The sequence below is a fragment of the Acomys minous genome (genome assembly GCF_964271855.1).
Source record: "Acomys minous genome assembly, chromosome: 11".
Classification (NCBI taxonomy): Eukaryota; Metazoa; Chordata; class Mammalia; order Rodentia; family Muridae; genus Acomys; species Acomys minous.
This window is the reverse complement of record NC_140492.1, coordinates 54,017,988-54,043,558: the sequence shown is the minus strand read 5'-3', so window position 1 is coordinate 54,043,558 and position 25,571 is coordinate 54,017,988. Positions and strand designations below refer to the sequence as shown.

At 44.4% G+C, this 25,571-nt stretch overlaps 1 protein-coding gene across 2 annotated transcripts in view; it reads left to right on the top strand.

Moving 5' to 3' along the window:
- The first annotated feature begins 11,475 nt into the window (after window positions 1–11,475).
- The window catches only part of GSK3B (glycogen synthase kinase 3 beta), a 144,436-nt gene continuing 130,340 nt past the window's right edge, over window positions 11,476–25,571 (top strand). For both annotated transcript variants that reach the window (XM_084800609.1, XM_084800607.1), the window contains exon 1: window positions 11,476–11,607. In XM_084800609.1, the coding sequence (XP_084656735.1) occupies window positions 11,520–11,607 (88 nt within the window). In that variant the 5' untranslated portion in view covers window positions 11,476–11,519. The remainder of the gene's footprint in view (window positions 11,608–25,571) is intronic.

Below are 25,571 nucleotides of genomic sequence, written 5' to 3'. Positions count from 1 at the left end.
AAGCAGCAATACAGCTACAAATGTATCCTGTATTCCCTTTTGTCAAATGTTTTATGATTTTTTTTTTCCCCTCTTGGTGCTGAGAAACTTCACGTTAACTCCCCTCAGGTGAGAGTAAAGGCTTAATAATAGTCTACATAGAATTCCAGCTTCTGTGGCTCCCCTCTCCATGAGATCTGGTTTTAATTTGGAAATATTCTAAACAAACAAAACCTAATGGAATAGACCAGAAGTTTTCTCACTGCTGTAAAAAACTGTGCTTCCCACCACAGCTGGCACAGTCTGGGCACACAACAAATGAGCGATAAGCACTTCCTGGCACTTGCACTTGATTTTCAAGACAGAGTTTCTTTGTATAATAGCCCTGGCTGTCCTGGACTTGCTTTGTAGACCATGTTGGCCTCAAACTCACAGAGATCTGCCTGCCCCTGCCTCCTGAGTGCTGAGATTAAAGGCATACACCGCCATGCCAGGCTAGAACTTACTATTTTCAATTCATGTAAATTCATTCATTTGGTTCAAGGTAAAAATATTTACACTCTCATTTTTAAAAAATCTTTTAAAAACTTTGAACAGAAGGTGGGGGTGGTGGCGCACACCTTTAATCCAAGCACTCTAGAGGCAAAGGCAGGCGGATCACTGTGAGTTCGAGGCCAGCCTGGTCTAGAAAGTAAGCCTAAGACAGCTAAGGCTAACACAGAGAGACCCTGTCTCGAAAAACAAAACAAAACAAAAAAAGGAACAGAAGTGGGGTAAAATAAAATCAAATTTGGCCCTAATAATATATTAAAATACATGATTATACTCTTAGGAATAAAAATGTGACAAACTGCTTGGCATGGTGGTGCATGTCTCTAATCCCATTCGAGGCCAGCCTGCCTACAAAGCAAGTCCAAGATAGCCAAGGCTACACAGAGAAACTCTGTCTCAAGAACAAAACAAAAACAAAAAACAAACAAAAACAAACAAAAAACCAAAACAAAAAAAAGTGACAAACTAAAAAGTGAAAAGGATTTGCTAGCAGGGCTGGTGGCAAGCTCCTTTAATCCCAGCACTCAGGAGGCAGAGGTAGGTAAATTGCTGTGAGTTCATGGCCAGCCTGGTCTATAAAGTGAGTCCAGAAAAGTCAAGGATATACAGAGAAACCCTGTCTCAAGAAACCAGGAGACAGAGAAAAGAAAAGGATTTGCCAAGGCTTCCTCTTTCCTTTGGACGTTAAAATTACTTACAAGGTCTGTCAAAGGCTTGATAAGAAGTGTAATGTAGTCACTTTTCTCACAGTAGCAATGTAGTGACACTCTTGGTCTGCTGCTGGGTAGCCACCCACTGCTTTCCCGTTTGGGCGCACCTCCTTCGTTCGTGAGAGAGAGCGGTCTGCTGCATTAGCCCGGAGGAACATCTTCACGGACAAGGCAAGCCGCACACAACGCCTGTTAGTTCAGAGGCCGTCTCAGCAACGCTGCCTTGCCTCGGTAAAACACGGTCCATCCAGATATCTCGGTGTAACACTCAAAGCGCCCTCAGCTCTGACCCCAAACCACCCTTTACACCTTATCTCCCGCCAGGCTCCTCTATCAGCTTTCTGTTTCAGCAAAACTGGTTTTTCTGAAATCAGATGAGCAGACATGTTGTCCTTAATTGCTCTGACAGCTTCAGCCTCTAGGGGTTTACTGAGGAAGAGCTGCTGTATCAGGCAGGTTGGAAACGAAGCCTGCCTGACTTACCTCCCTCTCCTGACTTCATCTCCAATCCTCTCTTCAGATCTGAGGCTCCTCCACACAGGCAATCGATTTGAGCATGAGTCACAACCCCATTAGTAGGTCACAATTGCTTTGGTTTGTTTGTTTGTTTTGTTTTGTTTTTGGTTTTTTTGGTTTTTTGAGACAGGGTCTCTCTGTGTACCTTGGCTGTCCTGGACTCACTCTGTAGACCAGACTGGCCTCGAATTCACAGCGATCCATAAGGCTCTGCCTCTCCGAGTGCTGGGATTAAAGGCATGTATCACCACCGCCCAGCCTAAAAAGAATATTTTTATATGAGTTTACTGACAAAATCATTCCAATTTACATCATTTGAAATGCTTAGTGTTTATTTATGTGAGTCTGTGTATATGTGCACATGCATGTAGGTGCCCATGCAGTTCTCTGAGGATGCTGGATCTCCTGGGGCTACAGCTGGCTCTGAGTGTCTTGATGTGGGTATTGAGAACTGGACAGCACGCACTTTTAAACATCTTGCCAGCCCCTGGCATTTCGTTTTGACCAGCACTCTTTCATAAAGGCATTTCTGAGTCACTTTTTGTTTTTGTTTATTTATTTATTTATTTATTTGGGTCTCACTATGGGTCTCACTACTGGTTAGCCTAGAGCTTGTTAGAACAGGCTGGCCTCGCCTTTGGAGTGACGGAATATTGCATTTATTTTCAGTGATGCTTAATACAGAGCTAATATAGCATAGTTTACTTAGTGAAGTAACGCATAATTCACATGGAGGAGGAGGAGGAAGAAGAAAGGAAACAACACTAAAAGCAGCAGAGAAGAATGTTCACTCACACACAAAGGCATATATTAGAATTACCCCAGGCACTTTCTATCAACAACCATAGGGCCAGAAGGGCATGGAATGAAATATTTCAAGCTCAGATAGGAAACAATTGTGAGCCAAGTATGTTGCACCCTGCAAAGCTGTCTTTCAAAATTGATGCAGAACCACAGATTAAGGCAATTCACGACAACAAAGCCAGCACCACAGAAAGTTTTTTTTTTTTTTTTTTTTTGCTTTTCAGTAATGTATTTTAAATATCTCCTATACACTTTATCCATGAATTGAACATTTACAGGGAATTAAAGAGCACGTTACAGCAAGCAGTGGCTATGTACCTTCTTTTGTGCTCTACAGAGGTTTTTTTGTTTGTTTGGTTTTTCGAGACGGGGTTTTTTCTGTGTATCTCTGGCTGTCCTGGACTCACTCTGTAGACCAGGTTGGCCTCGAAACTCAAAGAGATCTGCCTGTCTCTGCCTCCTGAGTCCTGCGATTAAAGGCGTGCGCCATGCCCAGCTACAGTTATTCTTGTACCTAATAGACCTCAAACAAATGTCCTCTAACTGCCATATATATATCCCATGGCATGGATGCCCCCACTTTAGCCTCCCATGAAAACATATCGGTTTTTTTTTAAGCCCCACATCTTTTATTCCACCATCTCTCCCCTAAATCTTAAATCTCAGGTGGTGCCATCAGACATCTCCCCACTAGCTTCCCACTAGCATAGCTCCGTCTCTATCCCATCTCAGCTTAGGGTATGTTTTGACTTTAATGATAGTGGATGGTAATTTCATATTTCAAAAGCTCTTCTTAGCCTGGCATGGTGGCACATGCCTCTAACACAAGCACTTGGGAGGGAGACACAGAAAGATAGGAATGCAGCGCCATCCCTGACTACACAGCTAGTTTAAGGCCAGCCTTAGTTAGCTACAAGAAAGCTTGTCTCAAAGCAAACACCAAACAAAATCATTTTTCTTTCTTTCTTTCTTTTCGGGTTTTTGTTTGTTTGTTTTTGTTTTTGTTTTTGTTTTGAGACAGGGTTTCTCTGTGTAACAGCGCTAGCTTTCCTGGAACTTGCTTTGTCAACCAGGCTGGCCTCTAACTCATAGAGATCTGCTTGCTTCTGCCTGCCCAGTGCTGGGACTAAGAGTGTGCCCCCCACACCCGGCCCAAAACCCTGTTCATAAGAGGGTAATGAGATTATAATCCTGGGGTTAAAAGCTTCATTGGGCAGGATTTAAAAGAAATATTTATTTTATGTATTTGTGTGCTCCTGAGTGTATGTCTGTACACCATGCATGCAGGACTTCTCAGAGGGCAGAGGAGGTATGGAATACCCTGGCACTGGAGTCACATATGGCTGTGGGCTGTCACGTGGGAATTGAACCCAGATCCTCTGGAAGGACAAATGCTCTAAAGGCTCTTAACCATTAGCCATCTTTCTAGCCCTGATTTTTTTTTTTTCTTTAAGGTCTACTGCAGAAATTACCAAATGTGCAAAGAACAGAAGATTGTACATCTCAGGATCAAGAAGTGAGTTCTTATGACATAAAAATGATGAATATTGCCTGGCAGTGGTGGCACATACTTTTAATCCCAGCACTCAGGAGACGGGCAGAGGCAGAAGGATCTCTGTGAATTCCAGGCCAACCTGGTTTACAGAGTACCAGAAAAGCCAGGGATGCACAAAGAAATTCTGTCTCAAAAAACCAAAAACCAATAAAAAGGGAAGATGAAAAAATTGAGGCTATAAGTTAAACAGCTTGATTTAATCACTCTATATCATAATAAAATTGTCACTTTGCTCCCCATAAACATATGCAGCTATATCATCTAAGTCTAGAGTTTTAGCTGGGAGTGGTGGCCCACGCCTTTAATTCCAGCACTCAGGAGGCAGAGGCTCCTGAGTTCAAGGCTAGCCTGATCTACAAAGAGAGTCCCAGGATATTCAGGGCTATTACATAGTGAAGCCCTATCTTGAATAACAAAACAAAAAAAGGTTTTAAAAGCTTCAAATCCATTTGATCACCATTGTTTTTTGCTAATAACATTTTCATCTAAAGTGTCTATTGTTGTCTTCTTTGCTATTGTGAGGTTTTAATCCACTCGTAAAATCTGTGACCTGTATTTAATTCATGGAAGTAATTTTCTTTATTTATAGACAAGATTTCTCTGTGCAACAGTCCTGGCTGTCTTGGACTCACTCTGTAGACCAGGCTGGCCTTGAACTCACAGAGATCCCACCTGCTTCTGCCTCCCAAGTGCTAGGATTAAAGGTGCACACTACCAAGCTCCTAGAAATCATTTTAACAAGCTGTGAAAGTCAGTTTAGTTTAAAAACCAAACAAACAAAAAAACTTGTAATGCATAAGAAACACGCTTCTGAAAAAAACAAAAAAACCCCAAAACCTAAGACATTGGCTTTAAAAATCCTCTGCCAGCTTGGTCTCATATCAAGTTCCAGGATAGCCAGGGCTTTATAGGGAGACCTTGCTGAGAGAAAGGAGGGGGGGGAGTTAGAACTACTACTAGTTTTAATTATAATTTGGAGACCAACCTCTAGGACGCCCCTGGTCCTGTGCTGGCTCCACCATAAGGCTGGGCATATCTGGATGGCTTTCATTCATCTTTATACTTCCGTACTTTTAGTGTTTAACATAATATCCTACAAATATGATGAGAGCTGGGTGAATGTTCATCAAATGGACTTGAGTCTTTTGTTAGTTTTGGGTAACTTCCTGAAAAGAAATTGCCAGGGGAAGGCCACGAAGTCTACAGATTTGAAAATCTCCTTTTCAGCTGTTGTCTATCTGAGCAGGGCTGCTTAAACTTGTTCTACTTGTTTGCCAAGGAATTTGCTTGTTTTGTTTTGTTTTTGTTTTTGTAGACAGGGTTTCTCTGTGTAGCTTTGACTGTTCTGAACTCACTTTGTAGACCAGGCTGGCTTCGAACTCACAGTGATCCACCTGCCTCTGCCTCCTGAGTGCTGGGATTAAAGGTGTGCACCAACCATGCCTGGCTTGCCAAGGAAATTTTAACATGACCCCAAGGCATATGGATATATAAAACAGACATAAACCAAACATTTACTTGTGATAAAAACATTTTGTTTTAAAGCAATTTGTTTATTTATAATTTTACCCTTTATTAAAGAGAAAAGAAAATCTGTATGAATGACATGGATGGGCTTGTTTATTTTTACATCAAGAGTTAAATCTGAAGGCTGGTGAGATGGCTCAGGGGTAAAGATGCTTATTGCTAAGCATGGGGAAGGGCAGACGAATTCCTACCAGTCATTCTTTGTCTTACACTGGTGCACTCCTCACCATACAATTAAATAAGTAAGTATCAAGGCTTAAATCTTGGCAGAATATTTGATGCTGCATGGAGAACATCTTCAACACTTTTCAGTTCAATGACGTTTTGATTTTATAATGATCACTGTTGAGAATGTCACTTAGTCACCGCTCTGTTGCTGTGAGGAGACACCATGACCATGACAGCTCTTATAAAGGAAAGCATTTACTTGGGGGCTGGCTTACAGTTTCAGAGCTTTGCTTCATTCTCACCACGGTGGGAAGATTTGGGGGCACGTAGGTAGACATGGCACTGGAGAGGTAGCTGAGAGTTCTACCTCCAGATCCGCAGGCAGCAGGAAGAAGTCAGTCACTGGGCTTGGTTTGGGCTTCTGAAACTTCCCAGACCACTCCTAGTGACATACTTCCTGTAACAAGGCCACACCTCCTAATCCTTCTAAGTAGTGCCACTCCCTGATAACTGAGCATTCAAATATATGAGCCTATGGGAGCCATTCTTTTTGTTTGTTTGTTTTTCGAGACACGGGTTTCTCTGTGTATCCCTGGCTGTCCTGGACTCGCGCTGTAGACCGGGCTGGCCTCAAACTCACAGGGATCCACCTGCCTCTGCCTCCGGAGTGCGGGGATTAAAGGCATGCACCACTATGGCAGGCTTCAAACCACTTCTGTACTATGCATGAATGTATACAGTGAATAATGGCAAAGTATGTTTAAGGTCATTTCAGAAACTGTTAGAAAACCTACCCTAACCCCAAGCCAAAATTTATTAACAATTAAAAAAAAAGATAGTTAAACTAGCCATTCAAACAGCAAAAATTTTAAATTACATTAAAATTTTTTATTGTGTGTATATTTTGTGTTCATGTGTGGGGGTCAGAGGGCAACTTGCATGAGCTGGTTCTGTCCTTTTGCCATGTTGGTCCTGAGCATTGAACGCATGTCATCAGGCTTGGCAGCAGGTACCTTTACCTGCTAGGCTATCTTGCCAGCTCTCAAACAGCAAATTTTATACTCTGAGGGCTAGAGAGATGGTTCAGTGGTTAAGAACACTGGCTGCTTTTCTAGAGGACATGGGTTCGGTTCCTAGCACCCACATGGCAGCTTACAACTGTTAGTAATTCCAGTTCCAGAGGATCTGATGGTGGATTGGCTATCTCTGTGGGCACCAAGCACAGACATACATACAGAGAAAACACCCATATACATTAAATAATAAAATAATTTTAAAAATAAAAATAAAATTAGGTACTCTAGCATTGGCGATATGCTCTACGGTTAAAGTGTGAACATGAGGACCTGAGCTCAGATTCCTAGAACCCACATAAAAACTGGGGTGCTTATGACCCCAGAATTGGGGAACAGAGACAGGTGGATTCTCAGAGCTCACTGTCAACCAACCTAGCCAAATTGATGAGCTCTTGCTTAAGAGGTCTGTTTCTTATTATTACTGGCGGGAATGGCATGTGCTGTGGTATACCCACGCAGAGGCCAGAGGACAGTGTAATGGGTTTGGTTCTCTCCTTCCATCTTTAAGTGGATTCTGGGGATTGAATTTAGGTAATCCAGCTTGTATAGCTAGCACCTTTAGTAAGACCTAAGGGATGGGGGTGGAGGGCAGGGGGTGTCAAGAGAGAATTGTGGAGCAGAGGCTAAGAACCATGGATAGGAACACTGCTCCTCCCACGGTAACTTTGTGAATCTCGGAGAAATTCCTAACCCGTCAAGGCCACAGTTTACTCAATCTAAAAACAGTACTTTATTTAGGCAGCAGGCCAGGGATGCAGCTCGGCAGTAGTGTTTCCTTGGCATGCCCATCATAAAAAATAAAAAATTAATGTGATATAGTCCATCTAAAATATTTTGGAGTGTTATCTAGGCACACTGATACTATTTACAGTGGTTCCCACCGTGCAGGAAGGCAATGTAGGTGGTTTTTGAAAGTCAGAAAACCACTGCTGAATGTTAAGTTTCAGTATTTCTGTGGTGCCCATGCCCTCCCACCTCTGCCTGCAACTCTATGTGGGATCAGGCTGGTCTTGAACTCAAAGATCTCTCTGCCTCTACGGTTTTGGGAGTGAAAAGTGTGTGCCACCACACCTGGTTGCTCTGTGTTTTATTAAATAAACTTTCCCCTCCCTAAATCCTATTTGTGGGCTGAAATATGCTGTTTTTTTTTTTAACTATAAAAATGGAAACCCTGGCCAGATTGTACACATTCATGAGTTAAAATTATCTAAAGGCAACAGAAAAGTTACTAATCATAACCCGAAGGTAGACTATTTTTGTACTAGTTCTATATATAAGGATAGTCACGTTGCCAGTTTCTATAAACATTTATTTACTTTCCTTCTGGTACAATTAAGTTTTGCATCACAGCATTTTAGGATCAGCCATAAAGGTCTTTCAGAATAGCACGGAGAGGTACCGTTCAAAAGACAAAGTTGCCACGTAAGGTGTTTGCTTTTCACATTCTTTACCCTCCCCCATGGCATCCAGTGACCTTATACACTATTTTAATTGCGAAGAGCAAGAGCCTCTTCTGTGATTGTCCGGTAAATTCTATGCTAAGAATGAGATTACTACAAATTGGTTGCCTGTCGGGCACATTTTCCTGGGATTTTTACTTTGGTCCACAAGATTCTGACGATATCGGTTGCCAACACTTAAAGATTTAGAGATCTCACACAAAAACCCAACGTTATGGTTTTGGGAACAAAACCAGGAGAATCCAATTATCTCAGTGGTGGACCTCCGTTCCTAGAGGCAATCATCTGTACCGCCGCCGAGCAGCTGCTCCCCTGAAGGGCATGGATGGATACTTCCATTTCCACAGCGCCGAACACTCCCATTGTCTTCCACCAGGGCAATCTCATTCATTCGTGTTATTTGTCAGGCCTCTGTAGACATCTGAGTCTGCAAACACTATCCAGACCTTTACAGTCTCCCATCAAAGAGTACTTTGTTCTGCCCCAAGTCCCTCATCAGATTTTAAAGCAATAGCTAAGTAATCTGATCAAGTACGAGTACTTTCACATGTGCTTTCTGAAGATAGCATCTCAACAGAAAGAGATGACTATGCAGGTGGGTAGTACAGGCATCACGGGACTACAGTCAGAGTGCTTAGCATCCACTCTAAGTTACTGCAGTCTCAGTAGCCAAAGCGCACAGTTCTCAGATGGACCGAGGCAATTGTTTCCCTTGTAGAACAATGGACGCTGGACTACGTATGGAGCCTACTTCAGCAGCAGTGTGCAGATGGCCCAAAAAGACGAAAAAACGATACGAGCAATTCTGACTTGGCGCTTCCTCGGAGGCTTCAGGGTAGTTGGTCTGACCACATTTCCCCTCACCTGTTTTTGGGGTTACTTTTGCGGTGGGCAGTCGCACCCAAGGAGCGCGCGCATCTAGCATGAGCTCATCTCTCGGGGGGGGGGGGGGGGGCGTTTCCAGAAGGGCGGGCCTGGCTGCGTGCGCTTGGCGCAAAGCTCCCCCCGCCCCCCCCCCCCCGGTATCAGCGGCCCCCCGCGATGGGCGGGCACGGCTGCAGAGAGGCGCTGCCTTTCGGCAAGCTTTGTTTCTATTTGAGCGCCAGAGGGTTCGGCCCTAAGCCTTTCTGGGGAAGACTTTCTCAAATGCTCAACACGCGTTAATTCGCGCGGAGGGGAGCCTCGGCCCCACGCCCCACTAGAGCGCTCCCCGTGCAGCCCGCCGACCGCAGCAGTTTGAGAGCCGCTGCTGCACAGACAGCACGAGCGTCCGCCTGCCGGGGGAGCAGACGCAGGCCGAGCCGTCCGCCCGTCCGCCCTCTCCAGGGCCCACCCGAGGCCAATCCCACTGCAGCTAGGTCTTGCGATGGCACGGCAGCGAGCGCCCATTGGCCGCCGCCACCTTCCCTCTCCCCTTTGCTCCCTCCCTCCTCCCGCGCGCTACAGCTCCAACGCTGCAGACCAATGAGATGGCACTTTATAGACACCCTCCCTCCGCTTTCTTCTTCGCCCCACCTCAAAGAGGGAGGGGAAGTTCTGACTGGCCAGATGTCCTCGGAAGCCCCCTTCCCTTCACCAATCACTGAGCAAAGGACACGCCCAGCGGAGTTGTCCAGCCAATGAGGAAACGGGCGCGGCGCCCTGCCGTCCCTCCCGGGAGTTTCGCCGTCCTTAACTCTTGAGGCTTTTCCCTGCGGGCCGGTAGCTCTGATTGGCTACTGTTGCTATTGTCGACTCTCTCCTCCAGCCAGCCACAGAACAAGGCGAAGCCCCTTTCCTTCTGTTCGGCTGCCTTCGGCATTCTCCGCTGCCGGGGCGTGGTCTCCCAGCGGCGCCTTCTCATTGGCCGTTCAGGCCGCTCGGCTTTTTCCGGCAGGAGCCGCAAGGCAGCGACGTCTTTGATTGGTTCCGGTTTGGGTTTCGGCTTCCCAGCCGAAGCTGGCGGGCGCGGGCTCGGCGGGCGATTCCCAGACGCCTGTTACGCGGGCGGCGGGGCCGCTGGGCGGTGTAAGGCTGGGTGGGGGAGGAAGGAGGCGGAGGACGAGTAGGAAGGGGGAGGGGGGAGTGGGGAAGGGCTAGGCGGCTGCGCAGACTGCGCGCCTCGCACAGAGCAGCCCCCGACCCGGCCGAATGCGGGCTTGTGCCGCCGCCGTCGCCGTCGCCGTCGCCGTCGCCGCCGCCGCCTGGGCCGAGTGACAAAGGAAGGAAGGCAGCGAGGAGGAGCCGGCCCTGCAGCCGCTGACAGGGCTTCGGGCTCCGGGCACAGCGCGGACACTTCCTGAGCAGCCGCTGAACAGAGGCGAGGGGCGGAGGCCGGCCGTGCCGGGGCCGCGGACGGGGGAGGGGACCCCGAGGGAACGGAAGCGGTTGCCGGGTTCCCATGTCCCCGGCGTATGGGGAGCAGTCAAGGAGCCGCTGCCTGGGGTCTGAAGGGAGCTGCCTCCGCCGCCGCCGCTGCTGCCGCCATGGCCGCTGGATCCAGCCACCGCCTGCAGCTGCTCCTGGCGCAATGAAGAGAGGAGCCGCCGCCGCCGCCGCCACCGCCCGCCGCTGACTCGCGACTCCGCTGCCCTCCGGTTCACCCGGCCGCTGCCGCTGCCGCCGCCGCCGCCGCCGTCAGACCGCCGGGTCCCGCTGCCGCCGGAGCCGCAGCATTTACCGTCGCATCTCCGAGCCATCTCCTCCCTCCTTCCCATCCCCCTTCTCTTCAAGCGTGAGGCTCGTGATCCTTCCGCCGCTTCCCTTCTTCATTGACTCGGAAAAAAATCCCCGAGGAAAATATAATACTCAGAGTACTTATTTTCAATCAAGTATTTGCCCTCGTTCACGATATATATATATATTATATATATTTTTAAGGATTCCACTCCACCCTTTTTCTCCTTTCCCAGGAAAGGGAGGTGAAAGAATTGTATTTTTTCCCCCAGCCCTAAATCATCTATGTGTTAAATACCCGTACCGATCTGTCTTGAAGGAGAAATACATCGCTCCTTTATTTTTTAATTTTTATTTTTAATAGCTGTACAAAAGGAGTGAAAGGCCAAGAGGACGAAGTCTTTCTCTTTCTTGCGGGAGAACTTAATGCTGCATTTATCATTAACCTAGCACCCTAACATAAAACAAAAGGAAGAAAAGGATTAAGGAAGGAAAAGGTGATTCAAGAAGAGCCATCATGTCGGGGCGACCGAGAACCACCTCCTTTGCGGAGAGCTGCAAGCCAGTGCAGCAGCCTTCAGCTTTTGGTAGCATGAAAGTTAGCAGTGAGTATCGATTTTATTTTACACCCCCTCCCAACCTCACCATTAGGATAAGAAACATCGAAATACCAGGATCTTAAACTATCAGACTTGATAAAAACAAAATCAGTGGTAATGGAAAAGGGCAAAACCTGTCTCGGGTCCAGATGAGGCAGCTCTCTTTTCTCCTCCCATACCCCCATCCCCTCCCCCAGCCTCATTAACCTTGAATTGAGAGAATATTACTTTTATTTGGCTGATTGGATTTGAAACTTCTTTTCTTAACGCTCTCCTCGCTGCTGGTAGTCAGTCGTTTCAAGTGCTCCGCTGCCTCCGGCTTAAAGCGATGGAAGCGTTTGCTCGCCCAACCCTTTGAAATAAAGAGGAGAACAAGACTTGATTAATAAACCATGATGTATGTACATTTGCCGAGTATGTGTCTTCTGGGATGAGGGAGTTTATTTTAGTTAGGTCAGGTTATCATGGTTCTGTACTCTAAATAGAGATATTAAATGTCCAGCCTCCCAATATTTCCTTTTTTTTTTTTTTTTTTTTTTTTTGCCCGTGTGACTACACAAAGTATTTCTTAATCTGGGGATGAACTTGCTCGGTAACCCACATTCACATTGGAGGCAAGCTAGCATCCATCCCTCCTCACTCTACAAGGGGCTGGTGGAAGCTGATAAATATCCCGCAGCAGTTACATCTCTAAGTGCATTGTCTTCAATTGGATAAGTGGTTTAATGTGTTATCTCTTAACCTTCCTGTTTTGACGTTACCAATCGGCCACCATATAATTTGTTTAATCAAAAGGTAACTTGGAATGGAGATTGAACTTTTGATTGAGGTTGTATTGTCATTGTGCCAAATACTAAGTTAAGTGTTAATTGTCACTGACTCATTGTCATTTAAGTTTAATTTTGAGGTGTCATTGCATTTATTATGTGTTATTATTTTAGAGTACAAGTGGATACCATTTTAGGATTATTTAAAATGTATCAGTGTCTGTCACTGTCTTTTGTCAGGGGAATTTGTGCTGGGAAAAAAAAAAGTGTATTCTTGAAGTGTTTTGTATACTGAGGATCCAGTGTTCAAATGTATCTATTTGTGGAGATGTTAATGTGGTATTCATGATCCCTTATTTGAACATACCTGCAGATTCTGGCAGAAGTATCTGCGTTACTTCCCTTATTCCATGAGAAAGAAGAGTGAGGGACACAGATTAAAAAATTTTTTTTTGTTGCTGAGAGGAGCTGAGATGACAGAAGAATTGAGATTTTTAAAAAGTCAAAAATGTATGTGCTGTTAGGAGAAATTGATTAAGCAGTCGGAAGTGATTTCCCATTGCCCCCAAGATCTCTGTTTTGCCAGGCTTTAGGAACCTGTCTGAAACAGACACTTCCAAAGTTACATCACAAGTGGTAGCTGAATGGAAGGCAATTTTTGCAAGTTAACTTTATTTTTCCTTCAGTGACTAGCTACTTGAGGACGCAGGGTATGGTAAGCGGGAAGCTGATTTCGCAGCTTTCAGGGAAGGGTCATGCTTTCTAAGCACTTTATGGAGTCATTTGAAAGGAATTTTTAAAAAATGGGGTAATTTTCAGCTATGTTGAAGTAGACCATGTGACAGCTGTGGAAGAGCTTCAGGATCCATGTGTCCTATGCTGTGGTTCAAAAACAAAACAAAAATCCACTCAGTCAATTTTAGGCAATTTATTAGCTTTATTTCAGAGATCTATAATGCTAGAATAAAATACCAAAATTGGGGACTTTTCATGTTGTTTCCAGGATTTTCTTTGAAAACAACTTATTCTTGATAAAGATTCTATAGGATGGAGTAAATCTGAGAGGAGTGTAGTTTTAAAGTGTTCTAATTTTTGTTACCATATCGTCAACATTAAAAACATTGGAGTTTAATGCCAGTTATTATTTTTTTTAATAACCTTGATGTTAAGGACGTGTAGATGAAGGAGGTATTTGTTAGGGTGCTGGCATTCTAAAGACACAGTCCTTGTTCCCAGAACCTCTGATGTAAAGGCGTACATTAGAGAACAAAAATAAAATCAAAAAAATCCCCAAAAAACAAAGTGAAGACAGTAGCCTGATAACTGCACTGTTACCAAGTGCAAATTGTGCCAGTACCTGAGAGGGAGAGTGGGGAAAGGGTGGTGAGAAAGGGCTGCAGCAGGGGGATGTCCGCTGAGGTGTTGCTCAGAACAGGTGCTAACACACACAGACTGATGGAGGAGCATGCGGTGTCCTAGAATGAAGAAAGCCCGGTCACAGAGGGGGTGTTTTGTACAGGGGGCGGAAGGCAAGTTGGCGAATCTCAATTAGAGCGCCCTGGGTAGGTAGGGGATGGCAGTCGGGACTCAGAGGACAGACAGTTAACAGAGCAGAAGAGGCCTGTGGGAATGTGAGAATGCCTTGCTGAGCAAGACATTCTGAGGAGATTTAGCTAGCCGAGTGGAGAGGCATTGGAAGCCTTTTTGGGAGAGAGTAGACTGTGTCATAAATCACCATGGACAATGTGAAAGGGGGATGAAAGGAACAGATTTGAGGACTTGTGAGGGAAAGGCTGGCAGGACTTTGGGCTGGCCTGAAGGGGAGTATTTGTGGAGTCAGGAGTTAAAAATAAATTCTGAGGTTATTGGTCTGGAAGACTTGACCGCTGAGTTATATTGTTCATTGTAATGGGAAATTGAGAAAATGCCGAGAGAGGGAGGATGAGTTCAGTTTTTAAAAATGGCATACAGTAGGTCTCCTTGAAGCTCAGCAAACGGCAAACGGCAGTTAGTTACTGGCCAACCTTAGCTTTCCAGTCTGTTAATTGCAATTTCTAATCTTCACTCAGAGCTGTCAGGTTTGTATTTGAGGGTGTTCACTAGAGGCTTATACTTACATATACTGTTTTGTTTTGTTTTGAGACAGGGTTTCTCTATGTAGCCCATTGGACCCACTTGCTATGTATACCTGGTTGGCATCAAACTCAGAGATCCAACCGTTTTTTCTTCTCTGGAGTCCTGGGATTAAGTTAAACATTTTAGATTTTATATAATCTTTTTGTTTTTATTTTGTCAGGGTGTCTTTCTCCGTGGCCCCGGCTGTCCTGGAACTCTCTTGTTATGTAGATCTGGCTGGCCTCCCAAATGTTGGGATTACAGGGTTGTGCCACTTGGCATGTTATATAGACTTAATCTTTGGGTCATTCTTAAGTTTATTTTTCATAAATTATGATTTTAAGTAAATTTTGCCTGTAAAATAATGATACTTTTTGGTTTTTTTTGAGACAGGGTTTCTCTTTTACACATAGCCCTGGCTGTCTTAGACTCTCTTTGTAGACCAGGCTGGCCTTGAACTCACAGTGATCCACTTGCCTCTGCCTCCCGAGCACTGGGGATCAAAGGCGTGCGCCACCATGACTGGCTAAATAATGATACTGCCCTGCCTTTGGTTTTTCCAGATGTGGTTTCTCTGTGTAGCCTTGGCTGGCCTGGACTCACTTTGTAGACCAGGCTGGCCTGGAACTGACAGAGATCTGCCTGCCTCTGCCTCTGAAATGCTAGGATTAAAGGTGTACGCTGCCACATGCTGTGATACTTTTAATATTTAATTAAAAGTTGATTAATAGGTATTATTTTTTGGTTAAGGCAAGTTTATTTTATTTTTAAGATTTATTTGTTATGTATACAGTGCTCTGCCTGGATGCAGGCCTGCAGGCCAGAAGAAGGCATCAGATTAGATCACATTATAGATGGTTGTGAGCCATCATGTGGTTGCTGGGAATTGAACTCAGGACCTCTGAAAGAGCAGACAGTGCTCTTAACTGCTGAGCCGTCTCGCCAGCCCTATCCCAAGTTTAAATAAGTATATTTCAAATACTTTTTTAAAATGTATTTTTATTTTATGTACAGTGGCATGTTTGCTTACATGTATGTCTTGTGTGAGGGTGTTGGATCTTGGAGTTACAGATAGTAGTGAATTGCTATGGGGGATGGGAATTGAACCACTGTCCTCTGGAAGAGCAGTCAGTGCTCTTAACCACTGAGCCATCTCTCCAGACCCTCAACTACTTTCTACTTGCTGTTAAGGACATCAAATTTTATCCGCATCCGGATTTATGTGTCATTAAGTGGATATCAGCATATATATAGTCTCACTGGGTGGTGGCACACACCTTTAATTTTAGCACTGGGAGGCAGAGGCAGGTGGATTGCTATGAGTTCGAGGCCATCCTGGTCTACAAAGAGAGTCCAGGACAGGCAAAGCTACACAGAAATCCCGTCTTGAAACTTTTTTTTTTTTTTTTTTTCTCTCCAGACAGGGTTTCTCTGCATAGCCTTGGCTGTCCTAGGCTTGCTTTGTAGACCAGGCTGGCCTCAAACTCACAGTGACCTGCCTGCCTCTGCCTCTGGAGTGCTAGAATTAAAGGCGTGTACCACTACACCTGGCTTTGAAACTATTTTTTTGTTTTTGTTTTTCAAGACAGGCTTTCTCTGTGTTACAGCCCCAGCTGTTCGGACTCACTTTGTACACTAGGCTGTCCTCAACCAGAAATCTACCTGCTTCTGCCTCCCAAGTGCTGGGATTAAAGGTGTGTGCCACCACACCCAGTCATAAAATAGTTTTTGATGAAAATTTTTATTAGCAGCTATGTGTGGTGGCCCAGACACCTTTATCCCAGTACTCAGGAGGGAGGTTGATAACTGAGCTCAAGGCTGGACTACATGGCAAATGAGTTCCAGGACAGCTGGGACAGAATAGAGAGCCCCTGTCTCCAAACAGAAAATCATGACTGAAGATAGATCGGTTTGTAGTCACGTAGGATTCTGCAGTATCAAATAATACTGTCTTAAAATGAAAGGCTAGTTGGCAATTTGGAGGCTCTCTCGTTTCCAAGGAAGATTCATTTCCTTTGTAGCATGTAAGAAATAGGTTATTAGGAGCTAGCTAACTTATTTTTTCTTTCTTTCCTCCCTCCTTTTCTTTGTTTGTATTTTGCATTTTTTGAGATAGGGTTTTCCTGTACAGCCTTGGCTGTTCTAGAACTAGCTCAGTAGAGACAACTCTATCTGCCTCTGCCTCTGCCTCCCAAGTGCTGGGATTAGAGGTGTGTCCCGCCATGCCTGGCTCACTAGCTAATTTCTTGATTTTCCTATATAACGGGGAAAAAAATGTTCATGTGTGAGATTGAAAACCAGGACCTTGCTTTATCACTCCTATCAGCTAGACACACAGTTGTTACGGCTTAGGATATTTAGGTAAGAGTTGCAAGCTCTTTTGTTGCACACACCTTTAAAATGCTAATCATCAAGTGACAAGCACTACTCTGAAACTTTGAAGGGACCCAGAGAGTCAGCAGTTTGTTCTGGCTGATTGGGAACTGCATTTAGAAAGGGAGGCATCTTCTCATATTCCCAGCCCTTCAGAGGGTACTTGCGTCCAGTTTCATCAGTCTCTTATATTGGACTGGAGTTGCAGGCGGGAGATTTTGTTTTGGTAAACAAGTCTGGGAAAGCCAAAGCCATTAAGTGTCAGCAGTGTACTGTGAGCTGGGGAAGGTTTTGTTTTGTTGTTTTTCTAAACAGGGTTTCTCTGTGTAGCCTTGGCTGCTAGACTCACTCTGTAGACCAGGCTGGCCTCAAACTCCCAGAGATCTGCCTGCCTCTGCCTCCCTGAGTGCTGGGATGAAAGGCGTGCGCCACCACTTGAGGCAGGAAGCTATTTTTGTGTGAGCTTTGTGCATATAGAAGGCTGAGAAACAATTTTGCTGACCCTGTTACCTCAGTTCCTTTTTTTTCTGTTTCTGTTTTTCCATAGTTTCTATTAAACACTTTACATTAGTTAATTTAATGTGTGTGGGTATGTGCATGTGGAGTCAGCTCTGTCCTTCCACTACGTGGGTCTTGAGTCTTGAACTCGGGCTGTCAGGTCTGGTGGCAAGTGCTTTATATTAGCGGCTGAGCTGTCTTTTCTTCAGTATTTTAAAATAAGATTTGGAAGATTGCGGGGCAGAGGTGAGGATAAGCAGGATGTGAGATTAGTGTCTCCTGGAGACTGGGTGTGACAGCAGTGAGGCCTGGTACGAGGCAGGACCAACCTGATTCCCCAGGCACTGCTCCACAGAGAACGTAGTCATTCTAAGAAAATAAAGTCATTGGAACAGTTAGCATCATTTTCTCTGCCTGATCTTTCGGGGATGTTTGAGCGGTGACAAAAAGGGAAACCACGAGTAATTTGAAGAAAAAGAGTTTCGTGGTACATGGATTTTGGCATGGATGTTGCAATCTTGCCATCTAACTTTGGTTATACAAATGTTTCTTGAATATTATCAAAACTGCCTCTGAAACTTTGAAATATGATGCAGAAAAGTATGTTTGTGTAAAAGCTGTGTATAGAGTAGCAAGTGACAGTTGAAGGAGAAACATTTTCCTCGAAATGACATTAGTGTTAAGTTTATACATGAGGGCCATCAGCATGGTTCTGCAGGTGAAGACTCTCGGTGATGTGATGCCTCAGTTCTCCCCCAGAATCCAGAGCTGGGAAATAAGCTGGCCACCGTGCCCAGCAACTTTTCCTGAGACAGGGTTTCTCTGTGTAGCCTTGGCTGTCCTGGACTCGCTTTGTAGACCAAGTTGGCCTCCACCTGCCTCTGCCTCCCGAGTGCTGGGATTAAAGGCATGCACCACCACACCCTGGCATGTCTAGCAACTTTTAAGAAGACCTTTTAAAGGGAAATTTAGCAGTGACTGTTGAGTTTTCATCATAGTGCTTTTTGAAGTTAGTTTCAGGTATGTCTATTAGTAAATAAAGTATCTACTTATAGTTACATTGAAAAAAATATTAGGACTTACACCGGCACAAAAGAGAACAATAACCTGTGTCTTTGTTTTCTTGTTTAATGGTGAGTCACACTGGTTTCTGTTGAGTAGTATTGGCAGTCTGTGAGTAAATCCACTTCTGCTGTATTTATATCCCAGGTAATATCAGGAAGTGCTTCTCCAAGTAGCCACTAATAAGAATTCACTCCCCTGCCCCATGCTTGAGACAAGGTTTCTCTGTGTAGTCCTGGCTGTCCTGGAACTCACTCACTCTGTAGACCAGGCTAGCCTCAACTCATATCTACCACCCTCTGCCTCTCTAGTGCTGGGATTAAAGGTCTGTGCCAGACACATCTAGGGTCTAGACATATCTAGGGGTTCGCTCTTTCAGTTTCTTGTGAAAAGAGTCTTGAAGTCCATCTTCGACATCAACTGGGGAAACTGAGGCTGGCGGGTGACTCTGGAGACTTTCTCTGAGGGCAGGCTTCTAGGCTGGAACTGATGGTGGTAAGCATCTAAAAAAGGAAGGGAAAGAAGAGAAAAGAACACACACACACACACACACACACACACACACACACACACATATCTTGGTGGATGGAACAAACTCCAAACAGCTAGTTCCAACAACTTTATTATTTCTCCCACAGCTTTTATTTCCCAGCAAGATCTTTCAAGCAGTACAAAAATCCCAATGTGGTTACATTCTGTTTTCTTTTAAGTGAATGATTACATGATTACAAACATGTTCCCTAATACCTTCACATGATCAAATATTTTATGTATTATGGGTGAGAAACAAGCATGAAAACAAATTGTTTCCAAGAACCCATAAACTTTTTGTTGTTGTTGTTGTTGTTTTGTTTTTTGAGACAGGGTTTCTCTGTGTAGCTTTGGCTGTCTGGGCTCACTTTGTAGACCAGGCTGGTCTCAGTCTGCCTGCCCCTGCCTCCCAAGTGCTGGGATTAAAGGCCTGTGCCACTATGCCCAGCCCATATACATTTGTAACTAAGCAACTTGTTACATCTTAACAGAGTAAGTAAGCAAGGTAATTTCTCAGCCAGCTTTTCTTTACTGATTGCAATTTGCCCTTATGAAGAAAGAATCAATTATCTTAAAAAGTAATCTTAGAAAGATCTTAAAAGAATCACAGATCTAATCTGTATAAAAACCAATCAGCCAGTTCTAAAGGTGCTCATCTACTTAATAATTTTATTAAGCCATATCAGGAAGCTGAGGGCAAAAATAAGTATAAGAAATTAGTCAGCTTGAAGTCCAGCTTCAGTGAGAGGTCACGACAGCCAGTGTTAATTGGGATATTGTCTTTGCTCACCAACCTCAAAAAGTCCCCAGCTTTACTAATAGGAATGTTTGTTTTCTTAACTTCAGATTGTTGCCTAAGATCTTCTGCATCAGAGCCAATAGCAAAAACGTCTTTACGTAACTTTGCTGAACACTCTATTTTTCCCTAGGACTTTCTATGTCAGAGCCACTTGCAAAACCATCTTTACCTAACCTTGTTTTTCCAAATTCTTTCTAAGGGCCATTGTTAGCAGTCTACATCTGCAGGTTCTTTTCAAGGGTGGTGCCTGAGTCTCCAGCAGTAATGCCTGAAAGAAATTGAGCATTGTTATTACATATTCCAGTGATATTGTCCAATGAGGGACTGGGAGCCCCCTTTATAGTACTCACACAACTCATATATTAAGGGGATTATAAGGACCATAAGGGTCACAGGCAGAGCTGTGCACCATAGCAGCATGAAGCCCTCAGCTGTGTAGTTCTCGTTGAGACACACCCATCATTGGTACGTTAACAGGTGGGCCGTATTCCATGAGTTCTAGAGCTGTTTTGATGTTCTTTCTTCACGGCCGGCCCCCAACAAAATTATTTTTCTGGAAGTACTCTTCAAATTGTATTTTCAAGCAATTATTTGGCTGTATATCATATATTTTAGTGCCTGTAATTGGAGCCCCCTTTCTTCTGTCCTCCTCTCAAGAAGAATAGAAGTTAATCAGTGTGACAGTAGATTCTTTAGAATCTGACCTTTTTAGAATTGGTTAGTGATTGACCATCAAAATAAGCCAGAAAGTCAGATTTAAAACTATCAACAATTAATTATAAACTGAAGACTTGAAGACTTGGATGTGCTACTGCTGGACCTGGCATCAGACTGACAGATTGGTAGCTGTTTTTGCTGGTTTGTAGGTATCGCAAAGCTTTTGTTCTCTGAGCTATTTATTGATTTATTTGTTTGTTTGTTTTTGAGACAAGGTTTCTCTGTGTAGCCTTGGCTGGCCTGGGCTCGATTTGTAGACGAGGCTGGCCTCGAACTTGCAGCGATCCACTTGCCTCTACCTCCCGCCACCACACCTGGCTTAGAAGCTGACTTCTTTCTCCTGAGTTATTATCTTAATATTATCTTGTGACATCAGCCAGTAGAGCTCAAAGTATGATTTGGTAAATATATCTGGAAATGTTCTTAGTTAAAATTTTATTTATTAAGCAGAATCTCATTATGCATCATGGGTTGGCCTTAAACTTGCTATTCTCCTGCCTCAGCTTCCTGAGTAGTATGTTAGATATGTGCTACTATACTTGGTCATTGATTTATCTGTATGTGTTCCAAAGGGAAATAGGAAAGGGGTGTGTGTGTGTGTGTGTGTGTGTGTGTGTTAGTAGATTCTTTGCCTCTTCTGCATGGACACAGGTGTTTGGAAGCTTCTTGGTGAGATTTTTTTTTCCTTTCCTTGGTGAGATTTTATGATTAGTTGCTTACTGTGAGAATTCTGCCACCTTGTAAGTGTACCTATACCAGTCATGCATTCTGGATGAGTTCAAGGACCCACTGGACCTAATGTAAGTTGGACTTGAGCTAAAACATTAATCAGTTGACATCCACAAGCCCCTGCCTTAACTGGAGGGGCCACAATGTTTCTTGGGGCTTCTTGGAATTAGCACCAGTTCAGAACCAGTATCCAGTAGACCTGGGACGTCTGACTGTCACCTTCACCCTCGTGTCCACTCACCCTTGTAAAGGCTGTAGGGCCTTCTGGGGAAGGACTTGGGAAAGGCTAACAGTAAAACTTGACTTATCTTAGTATCCTATTGCTGTGAAGAGATACCACCACCACGGCAGTTTCAGAGCTTTAGTGTGGTATCATCATGGTAGAGAGCATAGGAGCACATAGCCAGACTTGGTAGCTGTGAGCTTTACGTCTGTACCCACAGGCAGCAGGAACAAGAAAGCCATTGGCTTGGTTTGGGCTTTTTGAAACCTCAAAGCCCACTCTCAGTGACACACTACCTCTAAGAAGGCCATACCTACTCCAAGGTCACAGCTCCTCATCCTTCTCAAGTAGTGCCACTCCATGATGACTAAGCATTCAAATACACGAGCCACTGCAGGGCCATTCCTACTCAGACCACTACAGTATTTTATCAGGGTCTTTCCTCAGAGTGACCTGGCCATCTCTTCACTCAAGGGGTCTCCAGTCTGGAAAATGGCTCATGGACCAAGATTCTCATTTGCCATGATACTGTGTAGCCGTTCTTTCATTTGTTTGAGAATTTTTCCACTTACATAGACCAAACAGAAGTCCCGTAGGCATCTTACCTCTATTTCATGATTGATTAGCTAGCACCAAAGGATCATATGAGTCACCTGACCGTTGCCTGTGGTGACCTTTATGGCCAGACCATTATAGACACTGCTTTGTCTATTCTGCCACTTTGCCTTTGGTGATTCTGTTGGTTTCTGTTACTTTGGAGCCCAGTTAAATCCATTGCCTTTAATTTGTCCAGTTGAGCAGCAGTGTCTGCAGCCCTAAGGTCTGGCACAAGTGAACGGACAGCAGCCAACCTCTTGGAGTGTGCTGGCGCTCCTTTCACCCATTGGCTTCTTACAGGATGAGTGAGAAGCATGTCTTCTGGGCCTTCCATTGTGGAGGATTAGGTTTTCACAGTATACCCACTCTAGCATTGCAGTTTTTCTGAGCCTTAAAATCCCTTCATCAGCGAACAGTGAGCAAAGGGACATTAGGCATCTGCAACTCCCTTTCAGTAGGCCTTCTTTTAACAAATGCTGCATCCAGCCATTCAAACAAACTTAGGTCACCTCCACTCAGTGGGTCCATATCAATAACTTTAGCCTCATCCGGTTTTATGTCCCTTCTACTAGTCTGCCACGCCGTTAAAAATCCATTCCCACGCACATCCCCCAAACTTCTGACTGAATGAATTAGAAAACTCATTAAGCTATTTAGTAGTGTAGCTCACTTTTTCATGGACTAAGCTTTCTATCTCCTCTCTAGGAGCCTGCTTAGGCTAGGAGTCTTACTAAGTCTGGTTATAGGTCTAGGGGCAAGTATTGGTGGACCCCCTGAGGGACGTCAGAATTGTCTTGCCTCGAGTCTCCCTCAGAGAAAGTCACGATTTTCTCAGTCAGAGGTGAAGAAGGCACAAGCTCAGAGGTGGGGTGTGAGTACACCTGCTGAGGGTGGAGAGATGACTTCCTCGGGCCACATGAACTCCTGAGAATCTGAGGGTTCAGAGTTCCCAGCCTCATTCAGGTGTCCCCACACATCCCCACCCCAGGTTACAGGATGCCGCTCTTTGCCAGCGAATGCCCCTTAACCAGCAGCGCCCTCCAAGGTTGGACTTTTTGCTGTAATTCAGCCAACCTTAATCAGTTTGATTCTCTCCCAGGGCATACTTGGAAAGCTTCATGCTGCTTATGCACATCTGGAGCCCATCAGTTTTCATCACCGAGCTCATAGAAGTTGCTTGTTCCTTCCTTTTTTCAGTTTCTCCAGAGATGCTAGGAGCAGCCTACCATTATCATCATTTTCCTACAAATTGTCAAACACTTTATATTCAGAGTCACCAGATCCATTGCCTTTCACAATTGGTGAATCAGGATAATCAAATGGATTTTTCTCCTTAAGCTTGTAAAATAGTTCACCCCACGGACTTCCAGGAGAGGCCTCAGTGACTGTTGGTGTTTGCAAATTGGAGATACACTTGAAAGATTCATCCATCTACTTCTGTTGCTTTAGAACCACTTCTGTTACCAAAATCTATATTAGGCAGGGTTCTCTAGAGGAGCAGAGAATGAATCTTTACATATGGAAAGATGAGTTTTTAGAATGACTTACAGGCTGCAGCTCAGCTAATCCAGCAAAGGCTGCCTATTTAAGAAAAGTCCCCGAGGCTTTATGTCTCAGCTGTGTAGTATCTACTGCAATCCCCCAACAGTGGGCCCTAATGCCAGCAAAGGGACTGACTTGCTGGCAAGGTGACAGCAAGCTGGCAGAGAGCGACTTTCCTTGTTCTGTGTCCTCATGTAGGCTTCCAGCAGCTGTGCCCCAGATTGAAGGTGTCTTCCACATTAGAAGAAGCAAAAATCCTTTACAAGCATGCCCCGCCATTTTTTTTGGTTTTAATTAATTCCAGATGAAGTCAAGTTAACACCAAGACTAGCCAACACAATTACCACAGTAACACGAAGCAAGCATAGAAATCTGAAGAATACTAATATTAGTGTTTACATCAGAGTCATTTAGATTCACCTAAACCACAAGTGAGACATGTAGGCATCTTACAGTTTTGGGTCAGATAAAGTAAATAAAGTTTATGTATTAACATATTTTTAAAGTCTGTACATTAATATATTTCAACAGAGCTATGAAAATTATTTTTTTGTAATTTTTCACACTAAATCTTCCTAGCCTTAATTACTGAGTTTGAGGAGTCATGGTGGTTATTGTACTGAATACTGCAAGTTTTTTGTTGTTGTTGTTGTTTTTGGGTTTTTTTGTTTTGTTTTGTTTTGGTTTTTTGAGACAGGGTTTCTCTTTATAGCCTTGGCTGTCCTGGATTCACTTTGTAGACCAGGCTGGCCTTGAACTCACAGAGATCCACCTGCCTCTGCCTCCCGAGTGTTGGGATTAAAGGTGTGCACCACTGCTGCCTAGCTTTTTTGGTTTTTTCGAGACAGGGTTTCTCTTTGAATTTTGTTTTCCAAAGGGTGCTTACTATTAGGGTAAAGATTTCTCTCTATATTTTAGCACAACTGCCTGTATATGTGTGTGTGTTTGTTTATTGTGCAGACAGCCCTGGTCATCCTAGAACTCGTTTATAGACCAGGCTGACTTTGAACTCACAGAGATCTGACTGCCTCTGCCTTCCAGGTGCTGGGATTAAACTGGCCTTACATTGATATCTTTATTGCTCTGCTTGTTAGATGTATCCTTGCTATGAGTGCCCTGGTCACAATGCAGTTATATTGGTCTAAATAATCTTTGTTAAATGCTCTCTCCTTCAGTGTTTTAAGGGGCTCCTTAGCATTTAGTCCCAAATACCCTTCTCCGAACTATTGAGTCATCCATTTGTTACCCATAGCTGTGAAGTTCACTTGCATATGGCTTCTTTGACATGCCCAGTGATCTTTCAAACATGCTACCCTACCTTCTAGATAACTTGTCTTGTTCCTTTATAGGACATGGTATGCTACAGTATGGCATAAATGCCTCTTACTCACTTTTGTTTCCCGCAGTGTACAGAGTAGTGCTTTCTATAGTGTGTCACTTCATACATACTGAGTTGAAGGCAGTGTGCCATGATGTGACACTGTATGGCACTGGTATGTTCTGGAACCTGAGCTCAGGTCTTCTGGAAAGAGTAGCAAAGGCTCTTGAACACTGAGCCACCACTGCAAACTGCTATGTCATTTGAAGGAGAAAGATGGGAAAGTTAGACAGAGGCCAGTTATACTGTGAGCTTAGTATTCATTGACTTAGTATCACCCCCCCCCCTTTTGTTTCTCTTTTTCAAGACAGGGTTTCTCTGTGTAACAGACCTGGCTGTCCTAGATTTGCTTTGTAGATTGTCTAGAACTCAAAGAGATCCACCTGCCTCTGCCTCCTGAGTGCTGGGATTAAAGCTACCACGCCTGGTTTTAGAGAGTTTTTGTTTTTGACAGGATTTCTCTGTGTAGCCTTGGCTGTGTATACCAGGCTGGCCTCGACCTCACAGCGATCTGCCTGTCTCTGCCTCCCGAGTGCTGGGACTAAAGGTGTGCGCCACCAGGCTTAGTATTCTTTGGATGCTGTCTGAATGAAGTCTAGAATCCAGCTGCTAGGTGTACACAGTGAGCATACTACCTTA